The sequence below is a fragment of the Felis catus genome, chromosome B1, assembly GCF_018350175.1.
Source record: "Felis catus isolate Fca126 chromosome B1, F.catus_Fca126_mat1.0, whole genome shotgun sequence".
In the NCBI taxonomy this organism is placed as follows: domain Eukaryota; kingdom Metazoa; phylum Chordata; class Mammalia; order Carnivora; family Felidae; genus Felis; species Felis catus.
Genome location: NC_058371.1, coordinates 40,501,436 through 40,522,913, shown reverse-complemented (window position 1 = coordinate 40,522,913; position 21,478 = coordinate 40,501,436). Strand labels below are relative to the sequence as shown.

The 21,478-nt window shown below is 41.0% G+C and overlaps 1 protein-coding gene and 1 pseudogene across 5 annotated transcripts in view; one reads left to right on the top strand and one right to left on the bottom strand.

Moving 5' to 3' along the window:
• Positions 1 to 21,478, top strand: part of IKBKB (inhibitor of nuclear factor kappa B kinase subunit beta) — a 73,283-nt gene that overhangs the window by 34,823 nt on the left and 16,982 nt on the right. For 4 of the 5 annotated variants that reach the window (XM_011281493.4, XM_003984751.6, XM_011281494.4 and 1 more), the window contains 3 exons: positions 14,632 to 14,720; positions 15,780 to 15,869; positions 17,935 to 18,059. In XM_011281493.4, coding sequence (XP_011279795.1) covers positions 14,632 to 14,720; positions 15,780 to 15,869; positions 17,935 to 18,059 — 304 coding nt within the window. The remainder of the gene's footprint in view (positions 1 to 14,631; positions 14,721 to 15,779; positions 15,870 to 17,934; positions 18,060 to 21,478) is intronic. The other variant, XM_045055486.1, reaches the window with a different exon arrangement.
• Positions 1,986 to 8,812, bottom strand: LOC102901910 (annotated as a pseudogene).

Below are 21,478 nucleotides of genomic sequence, written 5' to 3'. Positions count from 1 at the left end.
CTGATAATACTGAAGACATGTCTATTTTTTTTATTTTCTAGTAAGACTAAATTTATTCAATATCCTAGTAAAACTTTTGATTGTAAATCTCCAACAGTGTAAAAAGTACAAAACACATTTGTAGATTTCTAATATATTAATACAAAGTGCATGACTACATACAGTACATCCTACAGGCAAAGAGGTGGAAGAGGAAAAAGAAGGCTGTGATTGAGGTCTAGTAATAAATCAGAAGTATAGATGATCCATATTATAATATATTCTACCACCAATACTGTAGCCAAAATGTACAAAAAAAATTTGTTTTGAAACAACAGGAGGAAGATGATAGTGGCTGATGCTCTTGGAATTCACCGCAGAGGCTGTGGGAGAGCCAACCCAACCCATGGCGTATTCTGTGCATATGGTGGCTTGTTTTTGCCATAAGGAAGAAATACAAAATTTTAAATTTAGATTAAGAACTATAAAACTATAGGGTACCCATAAAAAGTGGCTCACTCCTTACTGTTACTTATACTGTCTAATTTTTAAAATCCAGTTTTAAAAATAAACACAATGTCATGTTATTATAAGGTAGGCAAATGATCCTCCCTAATTATGAAAAGTCTGAACCCAGTGATAGGTTATTCCTGAACGTTTAGAAAAGAGGCAATGAGAGTACTTTGGTTTGGGTTCAAGTAAAAAGCCTTCTTTTTTTTTTTTTTTTAAGTAAAAAGCCTTCAAATGAAGATTTTAGAATTGAAGAGCTTCGTGTTCAGGATGCATCATCTAACATTTCAATGTTAACAAAGCCTGTTAACAAAGAAGTCAAACCTAAACCAGCCCAGTCAGCATTAACACACACCTCTCTTTTCTTTTAGTATAATTTTACTTCAATATAGAGTGGGGGGGAAAAAAAAAACACCCAAGCCCTAATAGAGTAAAACCAATCAAACAACCACTCTACACAAACAAAACCTTTGCAAAGGTCAACTGAAGTAATCCAGAGCTAAAATTGAATTGTGCAGATTTGCAATGAAGTCACCAGTCATGTAGCACAAACAAAAGTCAATTATTTACACACTAGGCAGACCGTCTAAGAAATGTGCCCAAAGAAACATTAACCTTTGTTTTTGTGTGTATGCCATTCTGAAGACTTGCACAATTTTTTAGGTAATTTAACATTTTTAATAGACTGTGATCTCTACCATGCGGTAATGCTTTGGTACTCTTCATTTAGGATTGCTCATCCTAAAAGTTTACATTTCCCCAGAGGAGCTTTGATTCTGTTTTAGCAGTTTCAGTATAGATTAAAATCTTTATCAAAAATCCGTATGGAGGGAGGTGACAGAGGATGCAACATACACACTCAAGTTACCTCTCTGTATGTTTAGAAATTACTCCTTCAAGGTATTTGCACCAGAGAACTTAGTCTGTCCTGCTTAATATTCAGTAGTACAGGTTTGAATCATCAGAACCTTGGCAAGACCTTAAATTATTAACAACTACCTCTTGGGGCAAGTCCATGTTACTGAGTTATGACAAATTTATTATCATGAAGGAAAACAAGGACAGACAGCCATCTTAAAAATGCCCCAACCACTGCTTCTTAATATAGAAAGAGTAAAACTACATACGTTTATCATACAACAAATCCCATCTCTGTCCCCTGAAATTCCTCTAGTTTCATTCATTAGAAGGGGATTAAAAAAAAAAAAAGTCTTAAAGAGCACTTTACAGCAGCATCCAGCTTTCCTATGAAATACTCAACATCTTAAATATTATGTATACTTTTTTTCTTTTAGTAAGCTGGACACTGGCTTCAGACTTTGTGGAATTGGAGGAGAAATAACAACCCATTCAAAGCTATTCTAGAAAGTGTCTTTTGGCAGAATAGCAGGTATCCAAAGTTAAAAATAGGAGGGTTTTGTTGCTTTGTTTTCTTTCCAAAATTTAAATCGTTTTTTTTTGTTGTTGTTGTTGTTCCCTTTCTACCTAAACCTCAGTCACCACTCCTGAGTGGAGATGGGCAGAGGCGCTGGCCCCCGCTCCTCCGGCTTCTCAGCAGCTGCTTTCTTATTGTTGCAGCAAGGCTTAGGTGTGTGACAATAGGTGTGTGACAATGAGGACTTCTCCAAAATGGCCTTTATAGATAATCCCACAACATATTTTCTGTCTTTTCCAGTATGTAAGGTCTAAAAAGGAAAATGGGCGTTCTGTTGGAGCCAGGAGCCATCTCTGTATCTGAGCCATCATCTGACTGGTTACCATAACAAGGAGACTGAGCTGGGGAGGCACTTGAGGTGGTACTGTGAGCATCAGAATTGTGACGTTTAAATTCCTTCTGTAGTTTACTGATCTGGTTGCTTTTTATCCTGTTTCCAGATAGAGTTTTCACTGTCTTTGGTTTCAGTGTTATCTTCAGACTGGGTCCTGTCCTTGCATCTGCTACATAATTCCAGTTGTTTGTTTGTTTGTTTGTTTGTTTGTTTGTTTGTTTATACTGCTGGCAGTTTCTTCCATCTTTTCACAAGCAGGACACAGGCATTCCAGATGTCTCCTCAGTGAGTCTCATGCAACCCAGGACAGCTCTGGAAGTCTTTTTCATAGCATTTACTGTCAGTGAATCAAGAACTGGAGGACTTAGCTCTGCAAATACAGCAGCCCTCTATACTTGGTTACATCCTTGGGTTGTGAAAACCAAATATCTTTTCTTCTGGGCAACAGTCTTCCAAAATCAGCGGATCTATGCACAATAACTTCCCGAGGTCTGGAGTGCACGCCAAGCTAGCCTCCCCCCGCTTCCAATTGCTCCCTCCTCCTCAACTGCCTTGTCTAGGACATGTCTATTTTTTTATGTTTATTTTTGAGAGAGAGAGAGACAGACAGACAGACAGACAGCATGTGAGCAGGGAAGGGACAGAGAGAGAGAGAGGGAGATACAGAGTCCCCGGGCTCTGAGCTGTCCGCCCAGAGCCCAACACGGGGCTCGAATTCACAAACCGTGAGATCATGACCTGAGCTGAAGTCTGATGCTTAACTGACTGAGCCACCGAGGCACCCTAAGACATGTCTATTTTAATTAAACCAACAAATTTAAATTAACTTTAATACCAAATATTTTCCCAGATCATGTGAACTTGAAGACCATTTGGGTTAGTTCCTATCATATTTCTGAGTGTTAGGAATACTTAATTCATATAAATGCTTGTTTGTTTTTAAGCCAATTAAATACAAACACATTAATTTTGTCAATACCATTCAGAGGAAGAAAATACCACACATCTATAATGCATTTATGTAAAGATACATGTAAACATGCAGACATATGCAAAGAGAGACCTTATAGCTTTCATTGAAAATTTTAGCAATAAAGGAGCACCTGGGTAGCTTAGTCAGTTAAGCTTCCAACTTCGGCTCAGGTCATGATCTCATGGTTCATGAGGTTGAGCTCCATATCGGGCTCTGCACTGACAGTGCAAAACCTGCTTGATATTCTCTCTCTCTCTCTCTCTCTCTCTCTCTCTCTCTCTTTGTCTCTCCCTCCCTCCTTCCCTCCCTCTGTCTCTGTCCCTCCCCCACTCATGCTTTTTCTCTAAATAAATAAATAAATAAATAAACTTAAAAAAAAATATTAGGGTATGATAATGCAAAACTTACTAGTTTGTAAAAGCACTTGGATCCAAATCAAGTTTCTGGTAGATGAAGTGAGGTTATCTACAAAGATGTTGAAAGCTTTTTCTACTAATATTTGTGGGGAAGGCACTTAAGATTTATAGTTGTCCTTAAAAGTAATCTTATAGAAGCCGTGAACCAGATTTGGGACAAGGGACCTTCTGTAGCAATTTGTATTTGTAGAAAGCCTCTCCCCACTTTTTTCTTCATTCCTAGGAATTAGGGATGGTCTAGATAAGAGTTCCTGGAGACAACCAGGTAGAGCATTTACCTCTCAAAAGCACAGGGAAAGAGTGCTAGTTCCTCTAAGAAGTACTTTTGTTCCCTAAGGTCAGAATTTTTACAGTCCTTACAAACCTTTTGAGAAAAGTAAGGCAGGTTTGGGGATTGGTGAAAAGGATAGGTGGACTTTGAATTGTTTCTGGAGCTGCATTTCTGGTTTTGCAAAGATTTGTAAGATAAGGACAGTTGCTTTTAATTTCTCAAGGAATTGGGTTGTAACTTAAATGATAGCATATGTTGGTTGATCCACCCGTTTAAAGCACATTAATTTGCTTTTTTTTTTCTTTATATCAGTAAGATTTCCAACTAAGATGAAGATCAAAGATCTCTGTGTTCTGAGTTTAGAGCTGTTTGCCTTTTCAGTGTTTTAGCAAATCCTTCCACACAGTCTTCAGAAGTTTTTTTCTTTCTGGATACATAATTTTAGCTTAGGGGAGAAAGGCTAAAAAGAAATTCCTATCAGGCTCTGATCCAGTGTGGTCAACTTCTGACCACTGTGTTACTTTAAAAAGTCCTTTCAGGGGTACCTGACTGGCTCTGTTGGTAGAGTGTGTGACTCTTGATCTTGGGGTTGTGAGTTCAAGCCCCATGTTGAGTGTAGAGATTACTTAAAAATAAAATCTCTCTCTCTCTCTCTCTCTCTCTCTCACACACACACACACACACACACACACACACACACACACAAGGCCTTTCACATATTTTGTCAAGTTCAAGCTGGGACAAACAGTAAATATTCCTGGCAGTATTGAACAACCCCTTGGACCCAAGAGGCATCCCCAAAGAAGATGCAAAAGATATTTTCTTTTCCTCTCTCTACTGACTACGACAGATAGATACCAGGAAGAGCTGACTCAGGTAAGAATTCTCACCTTAGCCAGCTTCTGCTAGTCTTTCAGGATCCCATCGGTTGACTCTGAGTGGGGTTTAAAGTAGAGAGTGTAGCTCCAGTGTCAGCCAGGATTTGGTAAGGGTTTTTTCATTAGTTTTCATTTCAGTTTCCCCTTGGCTGTTTAAGGGAATAATGTAGCACTTTCTCAGAAAATCCTTCAGTTTCATCTGTGGGGTCCTTCCTTCAGAGGCAGATATGGAGCATTCGAGTTGGTGCTGAAGGATTTGCATGGGACCTTTGAGAAAACCATTTTTCCAGTGTCCCAGTTGATTGCAAATGAAACATTGATTTCAGGGCCAGTTTTTTGATGAGGGACCCCTGAGAGGGTGCGATGTGGGACACCTAGGTGTTGTTTTATATACCTTTTGTTTGTTTAATTTTTCATTACCTTTTTGCAATGAAACTTTCAATGAAGCTATTTTGGTATCTTGAAGACTTTTGGAAGCTTCTATATATCAATAAAAATAGGTATCCATCCCATTCTGTTTGTTTGATTTGGAAACCCTTGCTGTTTTTAATTTTTAGCTTTTTTTTTTTTTTTTTTTTTTTTTTTTTTTTTTTTTTTAGAGAGAGAAAGAGAGTGCAAGCTGGGGAGAGGGGCAAAGGGAGAGAGAGAGAATCTTAAGCAGGCTCCACACTTAGCACAGGGCCTGACATGGAGTTTGATCCCACGACCCTGATCATGACCTGAGCTGAAATCAAGAGTTGGCCACTCAACCAACTGAGCCACCCAGGCGCTTGCTTTTAAGTGTACTTCTTAAATAAAGGATCTTGTTTAATTGGAATGTTCCCATATTGGCCATTGTAATTCTAGGTTGTCTTTAGTAAGATTTTTGGAGATATTTATAGCTTCCTAAACCATAGTTTTTAGTCAATAAATAAGCAGGTGGCTGGAAGATGGCATACTCAACCGTTTGGAATTTAAGGATTTTTTTTTTTTTTTTTTAAGCTAAGGCTTTGATTCTCTTGGAGACAACCTAATAACCTAAGGGAAATGTGTTGCTGGTTTAATGATTATAAGGTGTTTTATGGTGTACTTCATCACATGGAAATTTTCTTGAGGTTGCAGGTGACCTAGTGTCAATCTAGGCTATTCTGTGACCAATTCATTTATTCACTCATTGAGTCATTCATTCATCCATTTATTTTTAAGTAGGCTTCATGCCCAGCACAGAGTGCAACACGGGGCTTGAACTCCCGACTGTGAGATCAAGACCTGAGCTGAGAGCAAGAGTTGGATGCTCAACCGACTGAGCCACCCAGGCACCCCTTTGTAAAAAATTTTTATTATTTATTTAGTTTTTGGTAACCAATCTATTCTTAAGTTGGATGACCAGCTTAAGACACAGGAGTCTTAAGAGTTAGCTAGCATATATTCTAACAACTTTTAAGTGTTCATGTATGCTCACTAGTTTTGTGGATTTTTGGCTTCTGAGATTAATAATAGCCTTCATCAACACAAATCACATTGAACCTAGTCTGACCCTGGTCAGTAACCACCAACAATTACTAACATGGAACTGGGGACTGGGGAAAGAACTAATGCAGCAGATTCCAAAGAATGGGGACTGTGGGCCGGCATTCTAAACAAATGGGAAACTGTGGACTGAACCACCAGCAGTTCCCAAGGTGGAATCTGAGGACTAAACCAAGGATTGGGGATTCTAATCAAATGGGGAACTGTAGAAAGCCAGTTAGATGGGGAGCCATCTAATTGTCAATTTGTGCAAAGAGCTGAGCTCAGAACCAAGAAGAACTCACTGATGGCCCCTGGAAAACAGGAAGAAAGAGAACTGGAAGGGTTCCCGGGTAACATGCTTGTGTTTCTTGTTGTCCCTGAAGCTGTCAGAAGTTTCCTTCGGATCTCACAGCTGTCACCAAATGTGTTGAAAAACAAAATTCAACTGAGTAAATTTTAAAGATCTTGTTGGCTTTTTCAACCATTCATGAATTGGGTGGTGGTAGCATCCCATCTAGAAAATAGAAAGGAGCTCCAAAGAGCTATACAAAATGAAAGACTTTTTTTTTTTAACGTTTATTTTTTTTTTTAATTTTTTTTTCAACGTTTATTTATTTTTGGGACAGAGAGAGACAGAGCATGAACGGGGGAGGGGCAGAGAGAGAGGGAGACACAGAATCCGAAACAGGCTCCAGGCTCTGAGCCATCAGCCCATAGCCCGACGCGGGGCTCGAACTCACGGACCGCGAGATCGTGACCTGGCTGAAGTCGGACGCTTAACCGACTGTGCCACCCAGGCGCCCCTTAACGTTTATTTTTGAGAGAGACAGAGCATGTGTGGGTTGGGGGTGGGGGGTGGGGCGGGCAGAGAGAGAGGGAGACACAGAATCCAAAGCAGGCTCCAGGCTGCGAGCTGTCAACACAGAGCAGGACACGGGGCTCAAACCTATGAACTGTGAGATCATGACCTGAGCTGAAGTTGCTGGCTTAACCCACTGAGCCACCCAGGCGCCCCCAAAATGAAAGACTTTTATAGGCAGAATGAGAAGGGACGTGGAAGTCACTAGCAAAGAGTAGAATGTTTCAGGCAAAGTCACCTTCCTTTGGGGACTAGCAGGAGTCTGTCACGCACATTACCCCACTACTGCTGACCAGCTAGTTCCAGACTGACTAGTTAAGATTACATTTCTAGGAGAGGCTGAAAATGCAGTTAGGTTAGGAATTAAGTCCCTGTTGGTGATGTGGCCTTAGCACAAGTGACTCCATTTTGGACCTGTTGTCTCTTTTTTAACAGTAGGCACATAGTCAACTTTTATTGAGTGAACAGACATCCTGTTGTACTTCTTACCCATTGGTGACTTAAAGCAGTTGGTGACTGTCTTTCTTTTCTCTCTAATCTCTGTTTCAGCATTTCGGTACATTTACCTTCCCGTTTCTTTTCTATGGAATGTATCCAAAACAAGAATGTTCTTAAGGGAGTTTAGTAATCCCTTTAAATCTGGAGTGTGGTAAGTAGGGATTCATGGATACAGCTCTTACAAAACTGCTTTTCTACATGGAAATCTAGCCGGTCCTAGCTGGTCCCTAATTTGTGGTTTGTAATCTGAAGAAAATATATAGGAACTGTGACTTGAAATTCTGGTTCATCAATAAGAACTCCAGGAGTGTCACATTGTTCAGTCATATATTTGTGTCTCCTCCTGGGATAAGGGAAAGCTAGGGTAACTACCCGGATGCCATTCCTGATAGGAATAACAGAAGGAGGCTGTTGTTTTCCTGTGGCAAGTCTTAATCTGGACCCTCTCAGCATCAGCTGTCCTAGGAAATGCCATTGTGTAGCTTAAAAGTTCACATACGGTGGGTGCTTCTTACAACTCCTTTCTACAGTTGGAATGTGAGAAATTAACTTTTAGGCTTTATGCTTGTGGTGTGGTTTTCAATTTTTATATATATGTATTTTCACTATCACTAAAGGTTTAGATTTTTAATAAACTTTCAGATGTAAATGTATTTTTCTTAATCTCAAATTCTCATTTTCCATCCAATTAGGTTCTCTTTGCTTGAGACAATTTTGATTCATTTCGTGGCACTGCTGTTCAAGTACTGTTTTGTAAAATGTAGCACAGTCAGGCTATGCTTTTTAAAGACTGACTCTGCAAGGGGAGTTGTTTCAGAGTTGTTGCCTGTCAAAATTCTGTGTTACTCAGTCCAGCAAACTGCATGTAATGATACCTGAAGAATTCTTTAATTCCACAGTCAATCTTAAGTGGACAAAAGTGTTTGAGAGTAAATGCCTGCCCTGAAATGAGGATTCAAGTTTGTTTCATGTACAGTTGCTTCAATGTAAATAGACCGCTATTAATAGTAATCCGTGGATTAGTTACCAGCTTGCGTGCCTCCTCACTAAAGATCAGATGACTATTCCTCGTCAGCCTGGTGTAGAAGATAGTGCTTTTGGTCTGGTCCAAATGTTTTTCTCCAGCACTGGGGGGCTTCTTGGCATGTCTCTCTAGCTTGTGGCCCATGTTATATGCATGGAGATGTCCATATCTGACTTGAGAGGGGTTGTCTCAGCCTGGGCATGTGTTCTTGCTCAAAATACAATGAATCTCAACTTTCATGTATTCTGCTTTTATATATTGTGCTCTGACACTCTTATCATGTACCAAAATGGGCCTTTTGTGAGTCTGTCAGTGAACATACATGTTGAGTTACTGTACGCAGGGCTCCCTGCCAGCCACGAGTTCAGGTTCAGCTGCACCATGCCTGCATGCAAGGCTGTGTTTGTGCAGTTTCTCGAATGTCTTCCTGTACTTTGCCTTGATTCTTTAACGAAAAATTAGTAAAACACAAATGAAAGTGCTGGTCAGAAGCATCAGTCTTTAAAAGTTAATGCAATTGTCTGTCTCAAAAATAAATAAACATTAAAAAAATTATTTAAAAAAAGGGCGCCTAGGTGGCTCAGTCAGTGGAGTGTCTGACTTTGGCTCAGGTCATGATCTCACAGTTTGTGGGTTTGAGCCCCTCATCGGGCTCTGTGCCGACAGCTCAGAGCCTTGAGACTGCTTCAGATTCTGTGTCTCCCTCTCCCACTCGCGTTCTGTCTCTCTCAAAAATGAACAAACATTTAAAAAAATTATTTAAAAGTTAATACAATTGGGAACAAGATAGAGTGGAATGTTTGGGGCACGCATTGAAAGCAGCATGTCTTTCATTTCATTGGGACAGTCATTGGACCTAAGCCAATCTACTGTATTCAATTATGAAAGAAAAGAAAAATAAGGAACAAGTATGAAACACTGGTCAAAGGCTGTTAAAAGGGTAGATGTAGTTGGAGGTTTCGTAATTAACTTATATTCTGATCTGGAACTCCCCTACTAAGATGGAAGTCAGTTGTTTATCTGGGTTTGACCTTCCGACGCATTTTTAGGAAACTTTCGGCATGAAAGTCTTTTTATACAGCGTGTCTGACTACTTGGTTTCTGTGGAAGGCCTTCTCCTCCTCCTCTGCAGAGCAGACAGGAAAGGCCGCCCACCTCCCTGGTTTGCCTGCGCTCTGTCTGGTGTGCTGAGAGGGAGAGCATGCATGTACGGGCATGGTGGGGCACAGGGAAGCCTCATTGTTGAACCTCTTAGTGTTGTCATTGCTTATTATCTTTTTAAACAAAACATACCTATCTTTGACATCCTCCTGAGTTATATTGTCTATATCGGAGTTATATTCTCTGCAAACTTAAATGATTTTAAGACAGTTGCCTGCTATAACGTGGATCTGTCATAATTTGTTCAGCCACTCCCCATTTGATGATTTGTAGTTCATTTTTTTTCATTCTACCTTTTTTCCTTTTTTTTTTTAATTTAAATTTTAGTTAACATACAGTGCAATACTGGTTTCAGGCGTAGAATTCGGTAATTCATCCCTTACGTACAACACCTGGTGCTCATCACAAGTACCCGTCACCCATCTAGTTCATCTTCCATCCACCTCTCTCCATCAACCCTTAATTTATTCTGTATTGTTAAGACACTCTTGTGGTTTATTTCCCTCTCTTTTCTTCCCTCCCCCATATGTTCATCTGTTTTGTTTCTTAAACTCCACATATGAGTGAAATCATACGGTGTTTGTCTTTCTCTATTTTGCTTAGCATAATACATTCTAGCTCCATCCACATTATTGCAAATGGCAAGATTTCATTCTTTTTGATGCCTGAATAATATTCCTCTGTGTGTGTGTGTGTGTGTGTGTGTGTGTGTGTGTGTACGTACATACACACACCGTATCTCTATCCGTTCATCTGTCGATGGACATATGAACTCTCTCCATAGTTTGGCTATTGTTGATAATGCTGCTATAAACATTGGGGTACATGTACCCCTTTGAGTCTGTATTTTTGTATCCTTTGGGTAAATACCTAATAGTGCAATTGCTGGATCGTAGGGCAGTTCTACATTTAGTTTTGTTTTTTTCTGTTTGTTTACAAACCACTGTGTCAAAGGCTGACTTTGAATAGATCGCAGTGAGGGAGCTGCTCTGCTGTGTTTGAAACCCCGACCCAGAAGCAGGTCATCTAAGAATGGTTTAGCACCAGGTTCCCCAGGAACAAGTGTTGCTTGAGGGGCGAGGGGGTGGCCACCTTTCTGGCTGCACCCCGTTTCTTGGGAGGAAGGGCTCTCTGCACCGGACCCTGGTCCCAATGCCAGGCGGTGGGATGGTGGGGGGCCCAATTATCCAAGGCCAACTGAGTCTCCACGGTGCTGCCATATAGTTCCACCTGGGCTGGATTCTGACTTAGAGGCGTTCAGTCATAATACCACAGATGGTAGCCTTGCCCCGTTGGCTCCTCAGCCAAGCACATACACCAAATATTTTTTGTTTCTTGAGGAACCTCCCTACTGTTCTCCAGAGTGGCTCCACCAGTTTGCGTTCCCACCAACAGTGCAAGAGGGTTTCCCTTTGTCCACATCCTCCACACCTGTTGTTTCTTGTGTTAATTTTAGTCATTCTGACAGGTGTGAGGTAGTATCTCATCACAGTTTTGATTTATATTTCCTGATGATGAGTGATGTTGAACATCTTTTCATGTGTCTGTTGGCCATCTGGATGTCTTCTTTGGAAAATGTCTATTCATGTCTTCTGTCCATTTCTTAACTGGATTATTTATTTTGGGGGTGTTTGAGAAGTTCTTTATGGATTTTGGATACTAACCCTTTATCAAATATGTCACATGCAATATCTTCTCCCATTCCATAGGTTGCCTTTTAGTTTTGTTGATTAGTTTCCTTTGCTGGGCAGAAGCTTTTTATCTTGGTGAGGTCCCAATAGTTCATATTTTCTTCATTTCCCTTGCCTTCGGTGACATGTCTAGTAAGAAGTTGCTCTGGCCAAGGTCAGAGGTTTCTGCCTGTGTTCCTCTCTAGGATTTTGATGGATTCCTGTATCACATTTAGGTCTTTCATCCATTTTGAATTTATTTTTGTGTGTGGTGTGAGAAGGTGGTCCAGTTTCATTCTTCTGCCTGTAGGTGCCCAGTTTTCCCAACACGATTTGTTGAAAAGACTATCTTTTTTCCATTGGATATTCTTTCCTGCTTTGTTGAAGATGAGTTGACCATATAGTTGTGGGTCCATTTCTGAGATGTCTGTGCTGTTCCATTGATCCATGTGTCTGTTTTGTGCCAGTACCATACTGTCTTGAGTACAGCTTCATAATATAGCTTGAAATCCAGAATCATGATGCCTCCAGTTTTGATTTTTTTTCTTTTTTTTCAGGATTGCTTTGGCTATTTGAGGTCTTTTGTAGTTCCATACAAATTTTAGGATTGTTTGTTCTAGCTCTGTGAAAAATGCTGGTGGTATTTTAATAGAGATTGCATTGAATGCGTAGATTGCTTTGGGTAGTATGGACATTTTAACAATGTTTATTCTTCTAATCGTTGAACATGGAATGCTTTCCCATTTCTTTGTTTCCTCTTCAATTTTCTTTTATTAAGTGTTCTATAATTTTCAGAGTACAGATCTTTTACCTCTTTAGTTAGATATATTATTGTTTTTGGTGCAGTTGCAAATGGTATCAATTCCTTGGTTTCTTTTTCTGCTTCTTTGTTATTGGTATATAGAAATGCAACAGATTTCTGCACATTGATTTTATATGCGATTTGCAGTTCCTTTCTAAGTATTTCACTCCAAGCTACGCAATAAGCATCCTTATTTGTATGTTATGAGGCTTTTTATTTTTTTTACAAGGTAGAGGTGAAAATAATGGGTCAAACAATATGTACATTGTAAGAATTAATAGATATTGCCATATTTAATTCCCAAAAAAAGGCATAGCAATTTTTACTCCTTCTAGCAATGTAGGGAAGTGCCTTTTATTTTCCATCTAAAATACTTGCCAGTTGAAGAGGGAGTGAAAGACATTTCATTTTGCTTTAATTTACACTTTGTGGAGCTCGAGCAACTTTTTGCAGTGTTGTTTGCCATTTGCATTTCTTATGTAAATTACCCCCTTTTCTACTGGAGTTGCTTTCTTACTGATTTGTAAGAACTTGTTGTCCATTAGGCATATTTACTCTTTGGCATATATGTTGCAGATACTTTTTCCCTAGACTTTTTGTCTTTTGACTTTGTGAATGGTGTCATGTTGCCATAAACTTTTGAGACCTTTTTGTGTTGTTTCTATTGCTCTTCTTCATGCCACCTACTTTTCCTCACCTTATGCTACTTTTTCCCCCCTAAATTTATCCCATAGTATTTTAGAGTTTTTGTTTCTAACACAGATAGGATTTTTTTTTCTTTTTCCATTTCAACTGCATGTAGCTGACATAGAGAAAAGCTATTGATTTGAATACAGTTGTGTTGTTTCCAGATTACTAAATTCTTGCCAGTTTTTAGTCTATTGAGTTTCTAAGCATAGAGTCATATCATCTCCAAATAAAGATAATTTTATCACCTTCCAGTGGTTATTCTGTTTTTCTCTTTTGTAGTACAATGAGCTAGGACTTCTGTTAAAGTTATTAAACCTCTTATGGGTGAAAATCACACCCTGCTTGGAGCCTAGGCTGCAGCTGGAGCCCTGTTGCTCTGTGCCACGGCCCTCCTGTATGATGTCCTCATATTTCCTCCTCATAGCCAGTGTTGTGCAGGCTTCTTCCTTCCCAACTGGATTCTTTAAAGTTGGGCATCATAGGAGCACCTGGGTGGCTCAGTCGGTTAAGTGTCTGGCTTCGGCTCAGATCACGATCTTACAGTTTGTGAGTTCGACCCCACATTGGGCTCTCTGCTGTCAGCACAGAACCTGCTTCAGATCCTCTGTCCCCTTCTCTCTTTCTGCCCCTCCCCTATTCATTCTTTCTCTTTCTTTCTCCAAATGGACAAATAAGCTTTTTTAAAAAAAAATAAAGTTGGGGGGCGCCTGGGTGGCTTGGTCGGTTAAGCGTCCGACTTCCTTCGGCTCAGGTCATGATCTTGCGGCCCGTGAGTTCGAGCCCCGCATCGGGCTCTGTGCTGACCGCTCAGAGCCTGGAGCCTGTTTCAGATTCTGTGTCTCCCTCTCTCTCTGCCCCTCCCCTGTTCATGCTCTGTCTCTCTCTGTCTCAAAAATAAATAAACGTTGGGAAAAAAAAATAAAGTTGGACATCATATCTCTTATGTCCTTCCTAGAGCCTACCAGAGACTGAGCACATAATTAACACATGTTGAACTGTTAGATGCATGAAATATGCTTCTAATCTCTTCTTCCAGGGCTCTCCACTTCTTCCTTGAAGCTTGCTCTGACATCACTGGACTTTAGATCGGATGACCAAAGTACTCTTTGCCCAGAGAGCCCTCCCCCCTTACCCACCCTGTAGAATTTAGAGTTTTGAGCCTAAAGACACCAGAGACATTCCCCTTCTCAAACTTTTCTCAGCATCAGCATCACCTGGAGATCCTGTTAAAACACTGATGGGGGGTGGGGGTGGTCACCCCTAATGTTTCTGACTCAGTAGGTCTGGGGTGGGATGTAAGAATTTTGCGTTTCTCAAAGCTCAGATGCTGCTGGTCTGGGCAATGCAGTTTGAGAACCGCTCTCTAGACTAATTGGTGACCTCGTGGATGGAAAGCTAAGAGTTCTTTGCCTGCAGAAGCCAGATTCTTGTGGTGGTCCACATTCTGCTCAAGTAACCAGGTCCCCTTCACTTCACCCCATGAGCTTCTGCCCCGGGCCTTGTCCCTCCATGTGAGTCTGTGAACTGAAAGAGTGCATGTTAGGGGCACACAGTATTCATCTTTCATGGTATAGGCGATTTTGAAATGAAACACATTTTTTAGGTTTAATGAAAATTGACTCCCCTTTACACCCTCTCAGCCTCTGCACTTAGATACCTTCATGAAAACAGAATCATCCATCGGGATCTGAAACCAGAAAACATCGTCCTGCAGCAAGGAGAACAAAGAGTGAGTGACCCTCCTGGAAAGTCCTGGGCAGTGCCTCAGGGGAGCTGCTCTGGTGGTGAAGGAACACACTTTGTATCTTTGTTTATATTTGCATTTCCTTGACTTTATATTTGTTTTGATTCTCTGGGAACACTTTGATTTGAAACAGAATTAGCAAAAACTCCTGTTCGCAGATTGAGGCAAGTTTGAATGGATCACATTGTTAGTTGCCAGAGTTGCAGGAATCTGATAAGGAAAATGTTTCTCCTCCCACTTCCACCCCAGCCTTTGGGACCAGCACCTCTGGGAAGTAGGCTTTTTGTTTCCCATGTGTTTGAGAGTGTAACTTTTGATGCTAAGCTGGAAACCAGCTCTAAGAGAGCTGAGAGAAGGCAGAGCGAGCTATGGCAGAGAGGAGGCATTTGGAGCTGGTACCTGCATATAGAGCCTGGTCCGGCCTGCAGCTTTCCCAGAGCTCCTGGGGACCCTCCTCAGGGGGCCCTCCCGCTTGTGTGTGGCAGTAACCTCCCCATGGGGCTTGGCGCCCGTGCCCTTTCACAGCCTTCTTTGCTTAGCTGGGGGTGGCAAGCAAGGACTCAGCTGAGTGGAATGTAGTAACCCAACTTGTGGGCCACTCACTCTCTTCTGATAGAGACGTCAGCATTCTGGGCTTGGCCCATAACTATCACAGTGCTCACCTTTGCTCTGGTTCACACTTATTCTTGTAAGTGGTTCTAAGATTTGAGAACTGAAGGCATTTACTGAGAAGGTCTTTCACATCATAAATCCAGTGTAGCAGTCTTGAGGGCTGGTGCATAGTCTGTTCATTTTGACCTCCCTCTGGTGATTAGTTACAGAGCAAGGAGAACATGTGCCTTTTTTCAGCATTTTTACAGTTATGTCTTCTCTTGCCCTACATCTACCATGTTGGAGGCAGTCTCCTGTGTAAATATTTGGTGGTTATTAGGAACTCAGAATCTAATACCACCTGGGAATTCAGAAACATCCTCTGCTCTGTCACCAGTATTCTCATAACCCTCAGATTTCTCCTTTTTCTTTCTTTCTTTTTTTTTTTTCCAGTTAATACACAAAATTATTGACCTAGGATATGCCAAGGAACTGGATCAGGGCAGTCTCTGTACTTCCTTTGTGGGGACCCTGCAATACCTGGTAAGAAATGGGATTTACGTGTTTGCTTATCAGCTTTTCCCTGCTGACTGGACTTGTGCGGCTCCTCTCTGTCCTGCTTTCAAGCGTCTAAGTCTTGCCAGCTCTTCAGATGTTCCCAGATGTATAGGAATTGTTGTATGACAGAGACATAATCTGTTCAAGTCAGCACTTTTTCCCAACAGAGGCCCAGTGTAAGGATATGGGCATCTTCTCTGACATTCTCTTTGCTAGTGCGTGCCCTTGAACACATCCCATAACATCTTGGGCTTCGGTATTTTATCTGAAAATAGTTTAAACTAGATGTGTGCTGGTCTGTAGAAGCCACAGTTTCCATGAGGTGTCTCAGACCACCAAGAAGGAGCTGAGCTCTGAGCTCCCACTCTTTCTTTACATTATTTGGTCTATTTTGGGGTTCTGTTTGAGTCACTCATTCAATTCAGGAAAATGCTGATTGAGTGTAGTCTATGCGTGCTAGGCACTGTGCTAGGAGCTGGCGATGTGATGGGAAAGAAGACAAGCGTTTCCCTGGTCTTTAAAAGAAACCTAGGGTTTAGTGAGAAAGCAGGCATTACCCCCAAACTTACACAAATAACTAAGAAATTAAAATTGTCGTTAAGTGTTACAAAGAGAAAGTGCAGGGTGTTATAAGAATACATATTAGGAGGACCTTATCTTGTCTGGGACCTGAAGGATGAGTAGAAGAAAGGGGCTGGAGGTAGGGGAAAGGAGAGGAAGTTGAAGGAAAGGATGTAGTCCATTGGAGGACTAAAAGACATTGAAGGGTTTTAAGTTGGAGAAGGATCAGGTTTACCCTTTGAAAAGACCACTCTTGATACAGAGTGGAGAATGAATTGCATTGAACAAGAGTAAAGAGTGGGCTAATGTTAAGGAGGCTCTGATGGGCAGCTCAGAGCTGGTGGTAGCAGGGGGAAATAGAAAACTAGTCAAGAAATGCCTAGCAAGAGACCCAGTAAGACCTGGTAATAGGTTGCTTGTGGATGGTAACAACCAATAAAATTTTGATTGAATAAAGGGTTCTGCAGTTGTAATAAACAAACAAAAGGTTGAAAGCCACAGGGCTAAATGAGCTTAAGCATTTTATCAAGTTCTTGAAAAAGAAGAAATTCTTTGAAGTCTTTTTGAGTGCATTTATACTCCCTTGGGCTCCATTGGTTTATACTGGGCTCCACTGACTTATGACCTGCTCTATGGAGTAGAGTTTTCAGAGTGATGACTCATGCGGAGCTGTGATTCAGGCCCTTGTGTCCCTATCATGTAATTATGTAGGTCCTGCTGAGCGTCCTCTGGAATCCTCATGGGCTCAGCAGAGGTTAGTCGGGGCACCCCATGCTCTGACCAGGAGGCTCAGTCAAATCCTTCACCTTCAGGAACTAAAACTTCTGTCCATAACCAGATCCAGAGCTTGATCTGATCATCCCTCCACTTTTTCCTCTTGGTTTGCACTCCTTGGCCCCTGCAGAAGTGTGACACTTCTAGCCAGACTGTGCACATTCCTGTCTCCACCCCTTTGCTTGTGATGGTCCTTTCTAGAATGTCTCCTTGCAGACACTCATGTGAGGAGCCTTTTTCAGAACCAAGGTCCATGCCCACCTAGTTACTCCAGCTGTCTCTGCTTGGGCAGCAGTCATGCATCTGGCTTTTTTCCTACCTGATTGTAAACATCCTGTCCCATTGTACGACCACATGTCCTAAATATATGTATTATGCATTTGGTGTATACAGCCTGGTATCATTTTCCTTGTTGTATGTAACTTCCCACCTGGACACTGCCCTCAAGAGGTATATAATGTACTCTGGTCTACCTAAAAATACCTCTAGGGACCCTTGTGTCAGCATCGGGAGTGAATGAGGTAGAGAAAAATTCTAGATACCACTGGCTACACAGGTGGTCACCCCCTCACCCTTGAGCGGACATGCCAGTACCCTCTGGATGGAGTCGGGCAGGTGTGGACACACAATTAGAAGGGCTGGTTGCCCCCTCCAGTGGTGGCTCCTCGGAAAAGGAAGCAGCTCAGGTGTTTCCCCACCTCACGTTCTTCTACAGGCCCCGGAACTCCTGGAGCAGCAGAAGTACACAGTGACTGTGGACTACTGGAGCTTCGGCACCTTGGCTTTTGAGTGCATCACAGGCTTCCGACCTTTCCTCCCTAACTGGCAGCCTGTGCAGTGGTGAGTGAGGGACCCGGGCCTGTGGGTGGGGCCAAGAGTGCCACCTGAAGGGAGGAGGGTGTCCCTCTACCTTAGACGTGTCCTTCACCTGTTTCCATCTCATGGGGCACTCCAGCCTGGCCCGAGACTTCAGTGATCTGTCTCCCAAAGAGGAAGTCCTGTGAGGGCCCAGCATGTGGGCAGTCCAGACTCCAAAAACCTAGAGAAGTAGAACAATTGTTAAGTATGATACCGTATAAAGGATGTTTGCCCTGTGTTTAGTTGCAACATGCCAGTACATTTATAGACTGTTGTATACATGTGTGCACTTTCACTGAGGATGTTGTGGATTAGTAGACAAATAAAGGAGATGTACACATGACAAAGGAGAAGTATTTACATGGAAATGTATTGTCTGCAAATTTTATTATGTTTAAATATTTATTCATTCATTCATTCATTCATTTATTATTTTTGAGAGAGAGAGTGGGAAGGACAGAGAGAGAGGGAGAGAGAGAATCCCAAGCAGGCTCCATGCTGTCACTGCAGAGCCTGACACGGGGCTCAAATGCACAATGAGATCATGACTTGAGCTGAAACCAAGAGTCAGACACTTAACCAACTGAGCCACCCAGGCGCCCCTAAATTTTTGTTTTAAAAGCATAAGAAAGTGCCTTAAAATGTAAACCAATGTGTACACAAATATGTTACCAAAAAAATTATTTATTAATAAAAAAAACCAAAGGACACAGTTAAGTTTTAAAAGAATTACTTTGTATCTTAACCTTTTTTATTACAAAAATAAGTGTTCATTGTATATGTGAAGGTTAATCATTATCAAAATACATAGTTTAAAAATTAACATTCCCCTAAATCAAGTTTCATTCAGAGTGTTCCTTGGGAGGCCACACCCTGATGTGAATGATGCTACTGTTGTTTCAAATTTTGTTTTTATTTCCAGTTTTTTTGTGTGTGTCTTTTTGGAGCAGTAATAAGTACACATGGTTCAAGCTTCCAAAGGTATAAAAAGAGTATGCACTGAAAAGTCATCTCTTACTGGCCTCCCAGTCACCTGGCTTCCTTTCTGACAGGCACCTGATACCACTGGTTGTCAGTATGCTTCCAAGGGTGTTCCATACGGGTACGAATTGGCCTGTTTATCTGTTGGCTCGTTTATGTTTCATCCCTTTCCTACATCAGTTGATGGCACAGTAGGAACTATCCTGCATGTGCTCTCAGAGCATTTTTACACCATGAAAATAAGCTTCACAAAATCCAGAAACAACCACTATGAACATTTTTGTGCATCTCCGGGTTCCTCAGTGTATGTGTTATACTTAAAACAAAAAAAATACACAAATAAATTATTGTACATACTCTCATATAACCTACTTTTCAGTCTTACTATTGAAAATGCTTTATGTTTTTCCGTTATTTGTAATAATTTCTGTTTGGTATTCAAATGAGTGGCTATACTGGAATTTATGTAACTTACCCACCATTATTGGAAGCATGGGTAGTTTATAATTTTTACTTCTTAAAATAAAACCAAGAATAACGTCCTTATAAGGAAATCCTTGTATATCCATGATTATTTCCCTAGGATAATTCCTAGGAGTGGAATTTACTGATCAAAGATTATACACATTTTAGAGGTTTTTGATATGTATTGAGCATTTGCTCAACAGAAAGGTTGTATAAATAATGTTTTTACCAGGAACATACAAAGCTGCCCTTTTCACCACACTGTTGTTAACACTGGCTACTATCATTTTTCTGAATGCTTTTCTGGAAGTAGTGAAAACATTAAGTTTTTAAAAGGATAGGTATTTATATCATGAATTATTTATTTCTAAGATATAGCCTTGGAAATCAATTCTAGAAGAGTGGTTTTATATGTTGGAATCCAGTTCAGTCAGCACGTATAAGCCAAACACTGAAAATTTCAGCAGAGGTGAAAGAGGCCAGGTCCCTGCTCTTCAAGAGTCTGGTGAAGTGGCAAAGTACGCCCCCCTGTGGTGATTTATTTTAAAACAAGCAATAACTGGGGCGCCTGGGCGGCTCAGTCAAGCGTCCAACTTCAGCTCAGGTCATGATCTCACAGTTTGTGGGTTCGAGCCCCACGTTGGGTTCTGTGCTGACAGCTCGGAGCCTGGAGCCTGCTTCAGATTCTGTATCTCCCTCTCTCTGCCCCTGCCCTGCCGTGCTCTGTCTCTCTCTCAAAAATAAAAATAAACATGAAAAAAAATTTTTTTAGAAAATAAAAAAATAAAACAAGCAATACTTGACCTGCACAGGTTCTGGAATATTGAGGAATTAGCTCATTAATTTATAGTCATACCATATACTTATATCTATACATCAATAGCGTTTTTAACTAACTAAGAAATTGTTGCATTTCTTCAGTTCCAATGTTGAGCTTTTCCATTATTTTTAATAAGATGAGTTAAAATCCATTAGAACCAGAAGAACAAGTACTATTTGAAAATGTATCCCTGATGTCTTGGCGTCTTTATTGTAAGTCTGTTGTCTGCAGAATCAGCTTCTTAGAACTCCCCTCCCCGGTGCTGGGAGACCAGCTGATGCTTTCAAGTAGGCTACTTGGATGCCCAGTCAGGAGCTGTTCAGTGGACAAGTTTGTGAAAAGTGGCTGTCTCACCTGCTTTGTAATGCCATAGAGAATTTTTTAAAAATTTCACTCTCTCCTCTCAGATGGCAGATGGATAGTAATTTCTGGACAGATGTGATTTGAGCTTTATAATTCTATTACAATCCTACTTTGAAATACATTACAGGACCTAAGCAATAAGCATTTTATTTACTACAGCTTTTATTTTTACAATTTCCCATGGACAGACTATTCCATTAGAGGATCATCTGTGTCATTTGTATGTGACGACAGTCTTGATACACCTGCCTTACAGTAATCACTGTTCCAGCCAGAGCTGTGAACCACCAGCCTCTGCCACATGCCAGTTCCAGCTAGGCCAACTTACCCCTTGCCAACGAGAAGTGTTCAGGACTAAGACATTTTTATCTGAATTTCCCAGGTGTTTTTGGAAAGGAAAGACTTGGACATTCACACAGTGTAGAAAGAACAGCAGACTTTGGATTTGAGTCCCTAGTTCTGCCACTCTTTAGTTGTGTGGCCTTGGGCAAGTCACCTGATCTGTATTTCCTTACCACTGAATGGGGAACTAAAAACAGTGTCTACCACCTGGGGTTATCATGGCTAAGAAGTATGTGTCCACTTGGTTATCTATGAAGCATTATTCAAATTTAAGTTATCTTTCTCATCACCAAAAAGATTTGAAACTAGTTGGGTTTAAAATTTTTTTCCCTTCAAATACTATTTCAGATGCATCAATAAGTGTTCTAAATTGGGAAATGTAACAGTTCATTCACCATTAGAGATCATATCTAGCCATGTGCATTTAGAG